The following is a 17,781-nucleotide window of genomic DNA, read 5'->3' as shown; positions in this document are numbered from 1 at the left end:
AATCTGTAAACAAAGTTTCAAATCTGACAGCCAATACAAGCATTAGTGTATAGACAATTTTTTTTTTTAATGTGTAAAATGCATTGCCTTTGAATCATGTTTAACTAAAGGGTAAACTAACAGCCAAGACTAAAAATTAAAAAAAAACTTGACATATATTGATAGATTCAACGTCATTATTCATCAACAAAATCATTTTCCATCCCTCTTTTTACTAGCAGGATTGGTAGTTAAATCTGGATTTTTTTAAAAATATATACTGTATTTACATGATAATCACAATCTAGAAATTCGTTACTTTCAAAATTTACACTGTAACTTGAACATAATTAAGGCACAAATTCAAACTACGTAAGAAAAAGCTAACATTTTCCTCACTTAAGAAATAACAACAAATCAATTATCAAAATAATTTATTCATATTTATATGGAAGTATTTGAGATTGCTAAAAAAAATAATGGTACGTATAACACACACACAAACATTGTAAATAAATATTGAGATTTTCTTCCATGATTGAGTCAGCTCGTCTTCAGTGGCCACATTTTATCATAGATGTGTTTTTACCCTACTTTTGCTCCCAAATACTTGTTTCATCTGAAAAATTAAAAACATAGTTTTCATGAAAAAAAATTTCCCTAAAGAATGAAGCAAATTATACTCATGTGTTGTGATTTCAAATACAGTGAAATCATACTGCATAATACGAATAAAGCACATGTAATCAGCAATCACGTGGTACTAGTTATGTAATGATAGATTACTTAAATATTATAAATTTCACTCAATCATTGCCCAATGCTGGCATGAACTGCACATAAATAAGGTTCCAAAAAGTAATTTCATGAATTTTTGAATTGTTGTTTTGAGCACGAAAGGTATGATCACACACTAAAATCTCGATAAAATGATATTCTGCAAATCAAGAAAAAATATCATTGTAAAGGGATTGCTGTTGTATTAAGATTAGAGATGTAAAATTCTTGAGAATATTGTCACGAGGGAGAATATTCTCTGGAAGGACTACCATTGTAAATAACTTGAGAATATTCTTATTATTCTTAACAAGAATATTCTCCAGTTATTTATAATATAATTATAAATGATATCCTAGAGAATATTCTTTGGAAAGACTACTTTTATAAATTACTGGGAAATATTCTTATCAAAAATAATAATTATTCTCAAGTTATTTCTCATATTAATATTCTCATCTCACATCTGTAATCGAGTGGCAGCAGTTTAACATTATACTATAGGAATTTCCAAACAAGACTTTCAAAATATTGATGTAGAGGGATTTATTTTTATATCAAGTATCATTGTAGTGAGGTTTAACTGTAAATAATAAACGAATGAACTGATAATTATACGCAAAATACTGATGCACAAATAGAATGAAATGAGCTGATAATTATATGATTTTGGATAATAAGAGTGCATCACAGAAAATATTTTTTGTTGTGCACGTGTTTTCATTTGTGCAAATACTGTGGATTCTGCTTATAAAGGGTTTTTTATTCAAAAAATTACCATGAAAAATGTAAGCGGGGAAAATGCTTTAAACAGGAAATCTTAATAAAAAATTAATTTGAGTACTAAGCAGGAAAATATTATACATGGGAATGTTATAAGCGAGATCGACTGAATATAGAAGGAAAATGTCATGTTTACACACAGCAGCAAAATATATTCCTGCCAAGAGGTAAAAGCTAAAAAAAGGTAATATATTTTGCTTGGCATTAATATAAATATTTTCATATTAGAGACGAAACATTTCATACACAAATCTATATTTTAGAGTGTTGTCGAATATTGTTTTGTTTAGGAATTAAAATGCACTACTGTAATGATCGCTTTTGCCTAGTACATTTTGCGAGTTCTTAATGTACGAGGCTCCTCAAGAGAAAAAAAAGCCCCACAAAAATGAGATCTGGTTGAAATTTTCTAGAATTTACCAGGTAGGACCACAGAAAAATTTCTCGTATCAGGGCAGTATTAGGGCAGGACCGTAAATAAGTTGGGGCAACCGGAGCACTTCCCAAGGGCCGAGAGAATGGGGGCCCTCACAAAAATGTACACTTTATTTTACATAATAATACTTTCAGGGGCCCCCACTCAAGAAAAAAGTCTGCATCGAGAGAGCCCACTACCAGTGCTGTCTTAACGGATGGACCTACCCGGGCACGGCCCGGGGGCCTCGAGAGAAGAGGGGCCTCACAAAAATGAGATTTGGTTGAAATTTTCTGTAATTTACCTGGTAGATCCTCAGAAAGGCCACTTGGCGCGGGGGCCCATGGTGTTCTTAAGACGGCACTGCCCGCTACGACCCTGTTTCAGGTACCATAAAGACGAATTTGTCATTAATATCAATACATGAGTATATTACTCATATTATTAAATAATCATTATTTGATAATGATCATTTTGTTAGCGAATGAAGTTCAGATTTGAAGGAAATCATAGAAAAGTATCATTACTCACCTTCTTTCGTCACTTGTTGATGGCTTCAAGTAGTAGTTGAAAGCTTTCATTGATCGGGGATAATTACTTAACATATATTTAATACCTAAACGCGGTCACTCATCACCTTATAATTAATAAATTATTCTAAATTCCCTATTTCATTCTGGGTCATCGTAATAACAATTCAGCGCGACCGCCATTACTATGTCGATGTTTGTGTTTGCAGCGATGATAATGTTCACTGCGCATGCGCTGAAACTCGATCCACCCTGCTGGATCACCGATATCGGAGGTTCAGTTTCAGGCTCGAAAAGCTGGTCCGTAGATCTCGATTCAGGGGTGGTGAATACCAATTTTGAGGTGAAACGCGGTTTAGAACCTGGATCGCGTTCTGAACCTGGACGGTGAATACGGCCGTAAAAGCGCCATGGCAGTGCTCTCGATAACGTCGTCATCGCAGTGTTTTTGTTGCGTAAACACCGGCTGTTCGACAGTGTCGTTTTAAGTCATTGTCGCATTAGATTCACAAAAATAAGATCTGGTTGAAATTTTCCAGAATTTACGTGGTAGGGCCTCAGAAAAATCACTTGCCCCGGGAAAGCCCGTGATTCTCTTAAGACGGCCCGGCTACTCGAGCACTTACGGCACATTATTTTAATACAAAAAATAAATTTTTTATTCCGCAGAAGGGATCGAAACTCCAGCCTTTTTTTAATAATCAGTTCCATGCATCAAGCTGAAGCCGAACACTGCTCGTGTAAAACATTTTCGACCATGGCCCCCAGAAGGATAGGCTACTACACCGCTCACTAACTCCGGTCATATATCGCCATACGGTAATTTCCAACCAGTGAAGATGGGTGGGAACTGAAGGCTCCATCCATCGATGGTCGCCCTAGGCTCCGTAGGTAAAGAACTTGCTTTGAATGTTCTATGCCCGGATTCGAACCCATGGACCTTGATGGTAACCTTTCTAGTGGCAGACGAGCTGAAGACGAAGGATGGGCTGACAAAATCCAGCCTATAGGAGAATTCTTATAATTTTTTTTCCACACTGTAAATTCAGAAAGGATGGCCGGTGAGAGATCCCAGCCAAGATCCCTGCTGCAGCATGAGAGGACCATTCTACCGATGCCCTTTAACATGGACCCCACATCTTGCAGACGGGCTCTCAGATTGGAATCTTGGATGGCTCACTCTAAAATGAATTTATAGTTGCAAAAAATTATTAGAATCATCCAGGGCCCCAGAGCTGGATCCCTGTCAGCCCTGCCCTTGGGGAGATATGCCCTTAAGGTGGCTATAGACGTAACTGCAAACTTGACAAGCAGGCATGCTCAATCTTTTTATTTGTCACTACTGCATTTGTCACCTATTTAAAAAGCCCATATGAGTAGTTTCTATCGAGAAAGGAAAAAAGACGATGATATATGGCTATAAGAGAGGGTAAACAGAAGAAGAATGGCTAATTGCTAGCAGGTGACATTCTCTTGTTGCGGTATAAAACCGAAGAAAATGCCTTATTAATAAATGAATTATTATTATATTAAAAAATAATACTCCTTTTGATAAAAGTTGTTTTTTCGGGTTCGAAGACCGTCGTCCGTTTGAGTTAGTTCTCAACGTTTCCCCAACACTAGTGGTTGGCATCATCATTAATCATTATTAATTTTTAAGGTAATTTTACTCTCTTTATTACTAAACGATCACTAGTCCCTTCGAATTTCTTTCTGTATCGAATATTTTAGTTCAAAATATTAAATTCATTAAAAATTAAAATTTTTTAAATTAAAAAATTTAATTTACTTCCAAAATGTATAACAATTTTCGAGTACGTCTTTTAACAAACGCCAACACAAAAAGCGCCGCTCACTCAAGCGTGAAGACTGACGGAGTTCACTGAAGCGTGAAGAATACCCGCATACAGGGATTTGCGCCAATACAGCCTTTACTGGCAACCCGGGATAATTTTTGTCTTTTCCCCGCGCCGAAATGGACCCTCTCCAGAGAGTGAGGTTCGCGTAACTCTTCTCGTGATCTGAGGACTATAGCAATACCTTCTAAAGCAATACCTTGCTCTAGGTGGTGTTGACTATAGCGTCATCTGTTATGGAAAGTGACATCACCAACGGCACGCGCGAATGCGTCCTCTTTTTTCAGTTTTGGAATATGGTAACCACAATTTAAATACTCTGTGAACTTGCAGGGAGAATGCCTGCTTTATGTCCTTCCGGATAAATTTAAAACTTCCTACAAACTCGGAATCATTTTTGTCGACAAAATGATGATTCCATACATTTTTTTACATGTGTCATTTCAATTTCTGGTATTTTCCTTGATGGTCAATTCATTTCGAGACGTTGCCTGATGCCTCCAAGAAAATATGAGTGACGTCATGATAAACGGTATCGTTTCAGAAGTATATGAAACAACAACGACTACTACTTTAGATTTTTATCGGAAGTAAATAAAAAAGCGGTTAATTTTCATTTTTGATGAGTTGTTTGAATGGACCCTGGCTATGCTGTGTGTCTAATTAACGCCTGAAGATGAACAGAATCGAGTCGATGAATTCCTCGGGTTCGGAACCCAACGAATCGGCTGTGCTGATCCGTAAGCTGTGCTCGCACGTCACGAAGAAATCCGACGATTCGTCGACCTACAGGTTTGTGGTTCGAGCCCTCAGCACTGCGCCTCTACCCCACGATTACGATGAATTCGTGATAGCCGAGAAGATCAAGAAGAAACTCGTGAGACAGAGTCGGCAGAAAGATGCCGTCGTATTCTCCGACCTGTGCCGTAAGTTACAGTGCAGCCCCGTTTTGAAGAACCGCAGTAGCGTGCTCACTCTTTTCTTCGGCCTTTACGGCACCAATGTCCAGTATGACAAGTACGCGCAGTTCGCCAGTGAGCTCGCCAGGGTCGCCGCCGCTTCACCGGAAATCGCCCTTCACGCCAGGGACATCATAAGTGTCGCCAAACCCGTTCAGTCCAAGATGAGATTCTCCGATGAGAACTACATTGAGAATCAAAAGGACTGTGACGCTCCGAAGAACGTCGAGAATGGGCACTGCGAAAATGGGGATGCAATGTGTGATGGACGTGGTAGAGTTGCTCACGTTGCCGCAATGTTCACGAAGAGATCGGACACCCAGAGACATCAGTATGTGACTTGGTCAACGGTGAGACATGAGAAAACAACACATACAACGACAACCTCAACGGTACCCGATGCCCAGAGCGAGAATATCAACTTCGTGCTGCAGAAGGATATCCTCCATGATATACTCTACGCCGTGCAAGGTATTTCGGGCACGAATATAACTTGGAGGCAAGATCGTGAGAACTTCATGGCGAGCGTCAACGGTAGTATCCCAAATTCGACACGGAAGCTTGTTCTAAGATTTGCGGAATTGGGATGGATGTATTTGAAGGTCAATTATTTCTGTACAGCGCAGAGCATGGAGAAGACTATGGGACTTGTCTGTCAAGGTTTTGTTGCCGCTCTCAAGCAAGAGCTGATGGAATATTATCGGTTATTGGCCGTGTTGCAAAGCCAGCTCCTAGAAGAAAGCGACGGTAAGAGATCTGAGGCTCTCTTGCCTCTGACATTGCACAGACTGTCTGTTTGGTTCATGGACCCTTTCCAGAGACTTAAAGTCCTTGCCGCTCTTGTTGATGCAGTTTCAGGAAAGAAAGGAGGCGCTTTAACGTCAGTTCTCTACTCTTATCTGCAACATGGCGACAAATATGTACATGAACCAGTGAAACGACTGCTGATTAAAACTGTTCAGCCGATTTATAGGATGGTGCATGATTGGATATTCTGCGGGGAGTTTGAAGATGCGTTCAACGAGTTTTTCGTGACAGAAAACATCAACGTTTCTCAGTCATGCATGTGGCAGGAGAAGTACAGCCTTAATAAGTCAATGATACCAGCGTTTTTCACAATGGATCAAGCAAAAAGGATTCTTTCGACCGGGAAGTCGATCAATTTCTTAAGGCACGTTTGTAATAACTCATTCATAGGTGGCGAGGAGTCCAATAAGAAAGCTTGGGATCCGAAAAAGATGGAATCACTGTTCATCCAGGACAGCGACGGGGAATTTCAGCTGATGCTCGATCAGAACTACCTGAAAACGAGTAGCCTTGTTCTAAGCTCTCTCCATAACGAGTATAAGCTCATGGAGCATTTCCAAGCCATGAGAAACTATTTCCTATTGGGTCAGGGTGATTTCATTCGCCACCTGATGGATCTGTTGGAATCAGATCTTGGTAAACCTGCAAAAACACTCTACATTCATAACCTGTCAGGCATTTTAGAGAGTGCTATCCGAGCGACAAACGCCCAGTATCACGATCCGGATATATTACAGCGTTTGGATGTGAGATTGTTGGAGTTCTCGTTAGGCGATACCGGTTGGGATGTGTTCACTCTGGATTATCATGTAGATGGTCCAATCGGGACCGTTTTCACGCCTCAGTCGATGAGATCATATTTGCGGCTCTTCAACAGTTTGTGGAAAGCAAAGCACGTCGAGTACATCTTATCCAGCATATGGCATTCAAGGACAACATATCTGAATATACAGAAGTGCATACCAGATGTCGCTCCGATCACTTACCAGTGCCACGTCATATTATCGCAGATGGTACATTTGATCCAGCAAGTCCAGTATTATCTGGCGTTTGAGGTTATGGAATGTTGTTGGGCCGATCTGTTGCATAAAATTGAGCAGGCGAAAGATCTCGATGAGGTACTGAACGCCCATGAAATGTTCCTCGACACGCTACTGACTAGATCGCTACTGAGCGAAGAGTCCAAAGCCCTCAGGACGCATCTCCAGGCCTTATATGAGCGAATCACTGAATTCGAGAAAATACAGGAGAACTTCTGGTCTCAGGCTACAGAGCTCGTTAGCATGCAAGAAGATCAGGAGCAGCAGGTTGAAAAGAAAACTAAATCAGGCGATTGGGGCATCAGCGAAACATCGTTGGAGGAATACAGGGAGAAGCTGGCCAACTTCAAGAGGATGGTCATACCTACGGCGAAAGCGGAGCTGAAGATTCTAGCTTACTCGTATGAAGAGATGGTGCAGAAGTTCTTGGTTATGCTGAATGATCATGAAGACCCCAACTTAAGATTCTTGAGTTTCCGTCTGGATTTCAATGAACATTTCAAGAACAAAAACACCCACCTCCGTACGTCGCTGACGTATCTTCATCGCAGGCGTTCTCTTAAGAACATGAATATGTGAAATAGTAGTAGCCGATATCAGGTGGCATTCTTATGAGTTTAACATTCAATGTAAAATGCTTGCAAAATCTTAATTTTTTTTCCTGTTCTAAATTCTATTGCTCTAATTACTGATATTACCCATATCAAATTCTGATCCTTGTTTTCCAACGATCGTTGAGAAGTGACATTGACAGCAACAGCCTGATCAACAATGTATTGTTTCAATTTTTTTTGATAATTTTATATGCAGATAGCATATAGTAATTAGAGGACCGAATCTGGAAGAGGATTTCCAAACTTCGCACCTGGGGACTGAGGTTAGAATGTTTGGTACTGTTCTGTCATAATCATCGAATTGGTGCCTTTTTTTTGTCTAGATGAATTTTCACCCCCATTTTGGCTCAGCGTCTTTCTGAGTTTTCTCTGAGTCAGTTCGGCTCTCTCACGCAACCACATTTTCATTGCGCTTCAGTCAAAACAGGGTTCCAGAAATTTTGCTTACTCTGAATGTATGAGTGGCTGAGTGAGTGACTGACCAAATGCTTGAGCAGGTGATCATAGGAGTAACCATATAAGTGGGTAAGTGAATGACCACATAAGTAAATGAGTGTGAGGGACAGCATGGGTGAATGACCATATGAGTGATCAAGTGAGTGTGATGCAAATGAACATATTAGTAAGTGCGAGTGATTATGGTTGAGTGAATAACTGTATCAATGATCAAATGGGCGACTGTATGAGGGACCAAGTGTGTGGACGTTTTTGTGATCAAGTTGGAGTTAGTGTGGTCACTCATACTATTATTCATTGATACGGTCACCCACCCACTAATCAGGTCATCACTCACTTGTTCTCTCATATGGTCACTCATGCATTCACTTTGTAACTCACCTACTCACATGTTCATAGCAGGCAAAATGCCATGCTAAATGTCAGTGAAATTTCCGTGGGCATGGCAGGGGCAGAATTTCGGTGAAATTTCCATAAACCATTAAAACTATATGGTTTTCCCCTAACAACGTAACTTATCTTTGTTGTGACATTGATGGTGCTGCTTGATTGAACCGAACTCTGTTGCTATTGATGTGAAGATTAAGTGGCAGTGGAAGGTCTGTTATCTTTGGTAAAGTTTTCATTTTGGTAGTGCTGGTTTGCATTTCAAGATATTCCGATAAATTCTGTTAAATATTTTTCATGTCATAATGTTCTTGCTAAATATCATGCCAAGACTCTTAGATATCACGTCAACAAGCCTGGCATCATGCCAAAGGTGTGTGGAAAGAACTAAGCCAAAATTCACCAATTTGGTATAGAACCATGCAACAATGGTTATAACAGAGTAGTACCGAATATTTAATATCTCCATGGATTCCTGTCGGATCTGGAGTCATTCTGAAGTGCTGTAACATGGATTGTGAATATCATGTTTGATATAATTTTATTGCCAGTAAACCTTTTTTTCTAGGATCCTTGTTGAATCACTGCGCCCAATCAGTTTTTTAGGCAGAGGATGTATATGGAGCTAGACATTTATTCAGCGTACGGCGGAAGATTTGCAGTTGCGTCCCACTCCTTGCTGGATCTTTTAGAGACATGACACCAGACGTTTAATTCAATGCACGGAAGATTCCATTAAGTCATCAACTTGCCTCATCTTTTGGAATTAATGAAGCAACTAATTATTGTAATACCTATATATTTTTTTGTAATTAGCATGATGCAATTCCGCTTTTTATTTTATCGTGGCGACTCGCGCAGTGCCAGTAAGCTTGCTTCTCTTGCTGATTTATAATGCAACTCAGCAAAGCTTATCATGACCCTTCACCCATAATATAAGTAATTAAAAATAAATCAATTGTCATGAAGGCAAGTGCAGAGGCAACCCTCCCCTCCGCAGATGACTGGACACCTGATATCAGCTTCGAATACAAGTGAAAGGCAAAGAAAAAAATAAATCTGTAATCATCCGAAAAATCAAAAATGTAAGAGAGGAAAAAATAATCGGGGATAAAAAGGCTAGATTTTCGAGCAGAATATGAACCTTTGTTCTGCCAACTCTACTAATTGTGAATGCTAGCCAGATTCCTAATTGAATTTATCAATTCTTGAACATACACTTGCACTAATGCACATGTGCTCTGAGAATGGACATACAGAAGTGACATCAGTTCTTGTTTCACTGTACACCGAATAAACATCTTGTTCTGTATTGACAGTGTTTTTTTTTTAATCAACACTTATCGGCAGATTTCCTGGATATGTCATAGTCACTTCGATTTCACTTGCAGTGGTTTATTTTTTTACTTAAAAATCAAATTTTAGTACATTTCGCATGCTTGAATGTAACCCTGACCAGGGCTTGGCAAGTCTCAGGTCACAATGTTGATTAAAAAATTGGTATTGGTGGCTAAAATTTTCTGTGTAATTGATAACTTAGAGTGAAAGGACGACGCCAAATTTTTTGATTTCATGATAATGCATCTTTCCAGATGAAAAGGGGTCAATAAGGCTCTAAAAAGTTGAATAAACATTGTTCAGGACCTTTATTCTTGAGGTTAAAAAAAAAACCATGATTAGCACCTGATTTCTCAAGTCCTGATCATGGCACTGATATACTTGAATATTCTCCTCTATGCAACAGTCTGATGACGTCTGTACTCTTAATAATAAAAAGTATTGAATCGTGCAGTGCTGCCATTTCTTGATCATCCTATGAAATTTTGGAATTGTTATCAGCTGTCTGGAAACTTGGCCATTTCATTTTGCCTTGGGTAAGGTCCTTCACTTATGTACAATCATTGAAAAATCATATGTGACCAGGCCAGAGTTATTTTAAGAGCATTGTGTGTGGGCTTCCAGACAGAATTTTTTTTTTTTCAGGCCCTCTGCCTGGTTAAAAATGGCTGCATACAAATTAGCATGCTTGCTCTAGAAAATTTGAATCAGGTGAGGCCCTTCTGCACTTCAGGCTCTTGGGCCATGCCCAAGATGGCACTGGACCAAGTGAGCACATGAGTTGCTGACTCTGTGCATGTATGAAAGACTTACTAGCTTACCCACTTACTTGATGCTGTCTGGCAGGGAAACATCCCAAGAAAATGTTGGGAGCAAATTTTCTGGATCCCATTTTATGTGAACTGCTCTGTGTTAATGAAGCGGAAATGTTTTTCCATTTCTGAAGTTTTGTTCTTGGTATACCAATTTGTGTCTGGAAGTTCAGACTAACGTGTATCCCAATCTCGAACAAATTGGATTATCAAAAAATGGTTTTTTTTTTTTGTGTCAAAAATTGTTGTAAATGTTGAAAAATTCTTCCATATAGCTATTGTAATGTGATATGTAGCTTTTGATTACCGTTCAAGTTTTTCGTGAATACAGCCTTCCAGTTTTTCCTTGAGTAGAGAGAGAGAAATTATTCCAATGGTTTTTCTTGTTTGTTCTGTGACGTGAAAGAAAAGTTTTCTTTCTCGAAGAATTGTTGAATGCTTTTATAAGGCTATGTTTCTTGTAAATATTATAAAACCTTTTAAACCCTATTTTTCCCCTAAGCCAGTATTGAAAACCCCTGTTCTTAACTCTATGTTGTAAGAGATCTTGTGTTATTGTAGCATATTTGTAAAGTAATTCGTTGTCTCTATTTGTTCTATGAAATTTCCTTTTTGTCTTATTTTTTTAATTCACGTAATGCAGTATTTCTCTTCGAAGTGCCTAACGGATTCTATGCACATGAGGCTAGCCTTAAATCCCAGGTCCCCCCCATGATGACCTATTAACCATACATGCACCTTGTAACCATTCCTTTACAGAATTTAAACTCAATTCTGCAGTACACATATTAAAATTGCAATGATACAGAGAATATTAGCACGCAGCCCCTGCGCCATGAGGACTGGAAATTTTTTTATGTATTGATGTCTTCTGACACACAACAAAAAATTCTATTATTCATGTCAGCTTGTCTACCATGGAAGCCTTAAGCTGGAAGTTATTAACCATTTGCGTTCCCAGGAACCCATTGTACCAATAAAACAGGCCATAATAACGGGCAATGCTTTCTGCCAAAAAAAAAAACAAAAAACGAAGGCCATAGACTGTGCCGTCTTAATGCATGGGCCCACCCGGGCCTCACAAAAGTGGGATCCGGTTGAACCTCTTCTTCTAATGACCAGAGACCTCCCTTATACCAACAAAATGGATGCGATGCCACAGACTCCTTATACTAATAAAAATGGAGAGAGGTAATTTCCATTCCGAATAATATTTAGTATATACTATAAAAATTATGAATCAATCGTTTTCTCCTCTAGGCTCATAGACCTCCCTGAAAGCTTCTTATTGGTAGTAGACTGCTAGTTAAGAACCCCTGTTCTAAGTAAAAAAAAAGATCATATGAACTGTTTCTAAAAAAAAATGTTTGTTGCACTTAAGAAATTTGGTTGCTGTCTACATTTTATTCCGATTTTTCAAGCCCTGACATTAGGTAATTAGTGCCAGTTCAGTCCTTGGTCAACCAGATTTTATTCAAACTTGCTGACCCTGGATGGCAGTTAAATCAGATAAAAGAGGTTATGTTGTACAGATGTTATAATTTTCTGCACACTGTATTTACGCAAATCTAATGCTCAACATTTTCTTCCAGAATCGAATCTATTGTATGTGGATTCTCTTTAGAGACCATGTCAACACATTGTTGACAGAGAGCAAGGCAACAGAATTTTAATTTGCCGAACATTGATGACTAGGAAGGACATGTTTTATTTTATAAACAGAATACCAACTATTGACCAATCACAGCCGATGATCATCCAATGATAATTTACTGCAGCTATTGTACTCATCACAGCTGAGAAATGTGGTCATGAATCTTGCTGTATCTCCCATAGGTGGAGATGGACTTGAAAGTGGTGGGGGAAGCATGAGGATGTCAATTCATATAAGCATATACATTAGATCAGTCGGCGACTATGCTTTTGACACCGGGAGGGGCAATAGCCCACCCCGTTCTGATGAAATGACACCAACAGACCTAACAGAGCTGTCTCATTAAAATGACATCCACATACCTCCTGTGCAAATGAAATTATATTTCCAGACACCTGCACAGAATAATACTCAGTGCATGATAATGTACAGACAGAAAGTTGTCCCCCCCCCCCCCCCCGAAATCTCCTCAAGGTGATTGTGGGCCCCTGCCTTAAGAATCCCTGGTTTAGAGATTTTTTGAACTGTTTAATATAACATGATTTGTTGCAAGTTTCAATTAGTTTGTGCCTTTCTGTTAATCATGAATGCTAGTTTAAATCAGTGATTCCCAATGTGGGTGTTAACGCTCCCTGGAGAGCAATGGAATGTTCCAGATGGGTGGTAGAAGCTACGGGTTTAACATAGGATCCTATCGGTTAGATTGATTATGGGGGCAATGGGAGAAAAAATTTCTGAAGAATGGGGAGATGGGACAAAAAAGGTTGGGAAATTATGGTTTATATGTAAATCATGAATGGCAATCGTTTCGTAATTTTCCTCAGGACGATTGTTATTTTTTGGAGCAATACGTGTTAATTGATCTTCATATGTTTGAAAATCAGCAGTTTTTTTTACCCTCTGCAGAGAGCAGGCAGACCTACAACACGATACTGACGTAACATGAAAATTCGAGCATTTCCATCTTTACTTCAGAAAATGGAAGATAGTTGGCAACATGAAACAAGCGCAACTCAACAACATAAACACATAAAGGCCACACATACTCAGAAAACACATTCTCCAGCATGTACCAATTCGTAGGTAATTCCATAGAGTAATTTGTATTGGGTGCATGTACAGTTAAGTAGTATTTTTACTCGTGCAAAGAATGTGAATCATTCTAAAGGTTCCTCAGCTATTTACATATATGTTGACAGATCTTTTTTTCTGTTTTTAAGGGTGTTGAACGACACTAATATCACACTTATGACTTCAACATTGTGTAAAAATGTGCACAAGTTATTTCAGTAAGCACTTACCGTGTATTGACTTTTTAATGTATTATACTGAGCCATGTTACTCCATCGAAATTTGTGCTCCCGAATTTATGAACTTTTTCGTACAAAAAAACCTGCTAAACCATAGTCCCGTAAATAATTAGCACAGCTGTTATAAATCGCAACTATTCATGGGATATTATGTTGTATTGCGCATGTGAGGATTACCATTTTAAGCGAGTGAAAGGTAGCTATCCAGCTAGCTTTATTTTAACCCTTTCAACAGTTTTTATACCCGTTAAATTTGTATGTATAGTATTTCTGCTGCTTAAATGTTTTCAATGTGTTGAGTATAGTATAATTTGACACCTTCGATCACAACGAATAATTCAAAGCATGATGGATTCATTTTTGGTATTGCGACAGTTATTGTATATCAGGACGTCACAAATCATAGGCACCAGGTTGGCATAGCAACTGAAAAATTGTTATTGGCACTCAAAAATATTTGCTTGGCGCCTATGTATTTTTCTTGATTTGTCAAGCCCTGTTTTATAGAATTTCAATATTGTATCATTCTAGCACACATTCTGTATCGATATAAGAATATTCTTTTTTTTCAAGAAAAACTAGAAAAATTAATATTTTCCTTCATCCCAGTGTTTTTAAAAAAAACTGAATAGAATGCTGTATGATACACACGCAAACACTCTCGTTTCCTCGCACAAGTCTCCACAGAGAAATGCAAACCTACTTCACACTTGATAAAAATCAACCTATCTACATTTTCTAATTGTAAAGATAGGCGTGACAGCATGTTCCAAACACATAGCACATGAATTCCAGACATACATTGTTAGGCTCCATATACACATTGAATAAAGAGACTTTCTGGATATTATGTTGAAGAGAACTTTGCAAAGAAAAGTGGTCTTCGCTGGGAATAATAACTCTTGCAATCTAGGCAAGCACTTTGACCATTTTACAACAAGTACATGGCTTTCTTTTTTCCTTTATCAACACACACTATGGTACGATTTGCTGAGTAGAAATGGTGTGGACTCTCTTAACTTCAGTGATTGGTCTCCAGGAGGGAAGGGATTGAGAAATTCCAGGTTGCCATGGTGACGAAAAAAAGATGTATTGCTGACTAAAATTTTCTATATCACCCCCCCCCCCCCATGCTAGAAGCATAAATGTGCAAATTTTCTTTTTTTTATCAGGTTGGATACATTATTTTTGCATCTATGTTATGCCTGAAACGTGAATGTGTGTCCCTATTGAAACATGTTACAAAGCATTTTAGGAAAATAATTTCTGTAGAATAACATGAGTAAACATTCAAATGTTGTCTGCTACATTTTTTCCCAAGGATATTGCACATTCGTGCTATCTACCATGGTTGGGGGTGATATGAGATTGCTAAATTGGAGTATAAGGAAGATACAAAATTTCCTGATTCTAAAATGATATGTCTTCCAACTCAGAAAGGGCCCATAATATCCCAGAAAAAGGGGGGGGGGCATACTTAGCTCCCAAGAAATTGGCTAGCACCAAATTTTTCTTTTTATCTGTCAACAAGCTCTGGTCTTCATGTGCTGATAGTAGAAACAGATTTTTTTTCAGCCCACAACACATCAAATCACCACCAGGAAATCAATCGCTGTAGTGAAGAGAGGCTTTTTATTATTAATAGTCTGCCTTGCATGCAAAAAAACTATGAATAATCCATATAACCACACCCTCAATTTGTTATCTTTGAATTATTAAGTAGTATTACTTTTAACTAATGTGAGGAGAGAAATATCAATGTTGAACGAAGTTTTGATATTAATAAGCTGGAGAAAGGAAAAGTGCCGTGGCACTTCATTTTGTTTTGTAACAGCCCTGTTCCTTGCCCTCTCAAATCTCCTGTTCGAAAAATATAAAAATGTTGGTTTTAATCTTATTACTAAACGCATAAAAAGTCTCACATTTTCTTTCAATGTTATATAACCTTGTGACTAACTATTCCCGTTATGTTTGGAAGATAGTTCCATATTCATGGTGTATATGTTGCAAATTAAGTATTACTAAAACAATGTGTCTTATGTGATTGTGCAATTGATTTGAGTTTACTGTTTGGCCCGGCTGCTGGCATGTTTCATGTTCTTCGTTATTTTTGTTTATAAATAAATTTCTTTGTTGAATTTTGCTTTTTATTCAATTTTTTTTTAAATATTAGCAACTTTTCTATTTAGCCTGTTATTGAGCCCTCAGACAAGATATGCATTTAGAAATTCTATAGTTATACCTCGACCAAGGGTTTCTCAGCCTGTGTGCTGCAAACTTTCTTTTCCTGACACAGGTTTTTCAAAGAGACTGTTTAAATCCTCTGGGAAGCCTCAGATAAGCATTGATTAGAAAAATTGCTGCTGCGGATGGGAAAAGTTTGAGAACCCCTGTCTCGACCTATGTATTGTATATATAAGAACTACCGAAAAACTGTCATATCTTGTGAAAACTTTAGAGTAATAATTACAGGTGGAGAACTAGTTTATATATTTCCATTTAAATCAGTAACATTAAATAAAAGTAACATTTTCTAGTGAGAAAAATCTGAGAATCTTGCACGACAGAAGTGAAACTTCTAGGTTTGACATGACCAGATTCACCTTAATTGAATTGAATTTAGAAATTTTAATTAAATCCCATTTAAGTAACAGATTTGTTCACTAAACATTTCTGGCGATAATTGTGGTTAGCACTAAATCGGGGGGAGGGGGTAACTTTACCACAGAGCAACCAATTAGAGGAGAGAGCTGGCACTCTATGATGTCACAAGACTTACATTTGCATGTGAAATATTATCTCATGTGGGCCGCGGGGTGTAAGGAAGGTAATAAACTGTCTTTGACGAAACTATCTAAACCAACCCACTTTATTTTCTTACACGGCCGAATGCCTATTGACATCCCCTCCCCACCACAACCCATCTGCTTCTTGGAACTTTATCATACAATCAATTATTCTACAGAATGGATTTTAAAGAAAAATAATGCACTTCACTTTTTGTGTGATGGTTTCTTTTCCCTCTCAAAACATTAGCTGGCATCCAAAATTCACACATTATAGCAGAAATGCTGAAGAATATCCATACAAAAAAAATATACATTTTGATTTAATTGTGTCTAAACTGACATAAAAATTGATGAAAATTTTGAATTAGAAAAATTTCTCAATCGATGAAAGAAAAAAAAAAATCAAAGAAACTATCAATAAAATTCCTAATAAAAATTCCAGATTGATAAATATGGGGAAAAAATAATTCCACAGTTGACAAAAATTCATGAAGGAAATGATTCCAGAATGGACGTAAATTCACAATTCATGGGATAAATAATTCTCAGAATCAATGAAAATTTTGAATTTATGATAGAAATAATTCCTAGAATTCAGAATTAATGAAATAAATAATTTCAGAATTAATGAAAATTCAAAACTTAGGAAAAAAATGATTCAGAATTCCATAGTTGACGCTCAGAGTGACACCTTGTTTACTACACAAAAAATGAATTTGATTACAGTGGATCCTGCTATAAAGTTCAAAAACCTCCATGAAAAAATGTAAGTGGGAATTTGAATAATAAGTCTTACTGAACAAGAAACCTTCAAAATGGGAACGTTCTAAGCGCAGGGGGCAATGTATATGTTTTTGATTTTTATTACCATACGTGCAGAGCCCAGTGCAACCACACCTGTCACTCACACACACCCCTTAGGACAGCTGTGATTATTACAGCGGGGTGGGCGAGGTTGACTATATAATGTAATTAAGAGATTTACATGGCATATACAAAATTCATTCACCAAAGATTAGCTGTTTGAAACACATTTAATATAAACTTTGATAAGTACATGACGAAACATTCGATAAAACTGTATAAATTTTTCTTGCATCACATGTTTGCGGACGACTACAAATGCTCCAGATAAATGATGTACAATAGTATCAAATAACAATTTCTTCTCAAAAAGCAATAATACAAAAGAATAAGGTCAGATCTAAATATTGGTTGAGGAAACTAGAATGATTGTTTATCCGAGAAAAAATATAAATAAATACATAATTTACC

General features: G+C 37.7%; 1 protein-coding gene and 1 non-coding gene across 2 annotated transcripts; both read left to right on the top strand.

Annotated features, from left to right (window-relative positions):
• The first annotated feature begins 4,942 nt into the window (after window positions 1-4,942).
• On the top strand, window positions 4,943-15,855 carry LOC149066934 (gamma-tubulin complex component 3-like). Its single transcript, XM_089253130.1, has one exon. The coding sequence runs from the start codon at window positions 5,017-5,019 to the stop codon at window positions 7,723-7,725; it is 2,709 nt and encodes a 902-aa protein (XP_089109256.1). The 5' UTR covers window positions 4,943-5,016; the 3' UTR covers window positions 7,726-15,855.
• On the top strand, window positions 11,518-11,626 carry LOC149066935 (U6 spliceosomal RNA). Its single transcript, XR_016195443.1, has one exon. It is a non-coding gene; the product is annotated as a U6 spliceosomal RNA (small nuclear RNA).
• Window positions 15,856-17,781: the final 1,926 nt, after the last annotated feature.

The sequence above is a fragment of the Pholcus phalangioides genome, unplaced genomic scaffold, assembly GCF_987345545.1.
Source record: "Pholcus phalangioides strain wild (caught in Gottingen) unplaced genomic scaffold, Ppha-v1.0 ptg000032l_1, whole genome shotgun sequence".
Taxonomy (NCBI): Eukaryota; Metazoa; Arthropoda; class Arachnida; order Araneae; family Pholcidae; genus Pholcus; species Pholcus phalangioides.
Note: the sequence above shows the minus strand (reverse complement) of the source record. Positions and strands in the feature narration are given on the sequence as shown.

Excerpts from the sequence above, each read along its gene's own strand:
- LOC149066934 (XM_089253130.1), top strand. The coding sequence starts at position 5,017 with ATGAACAGAATCGAGTCGATGAATTCCTCGGGTTCGGAACCCAACGAA.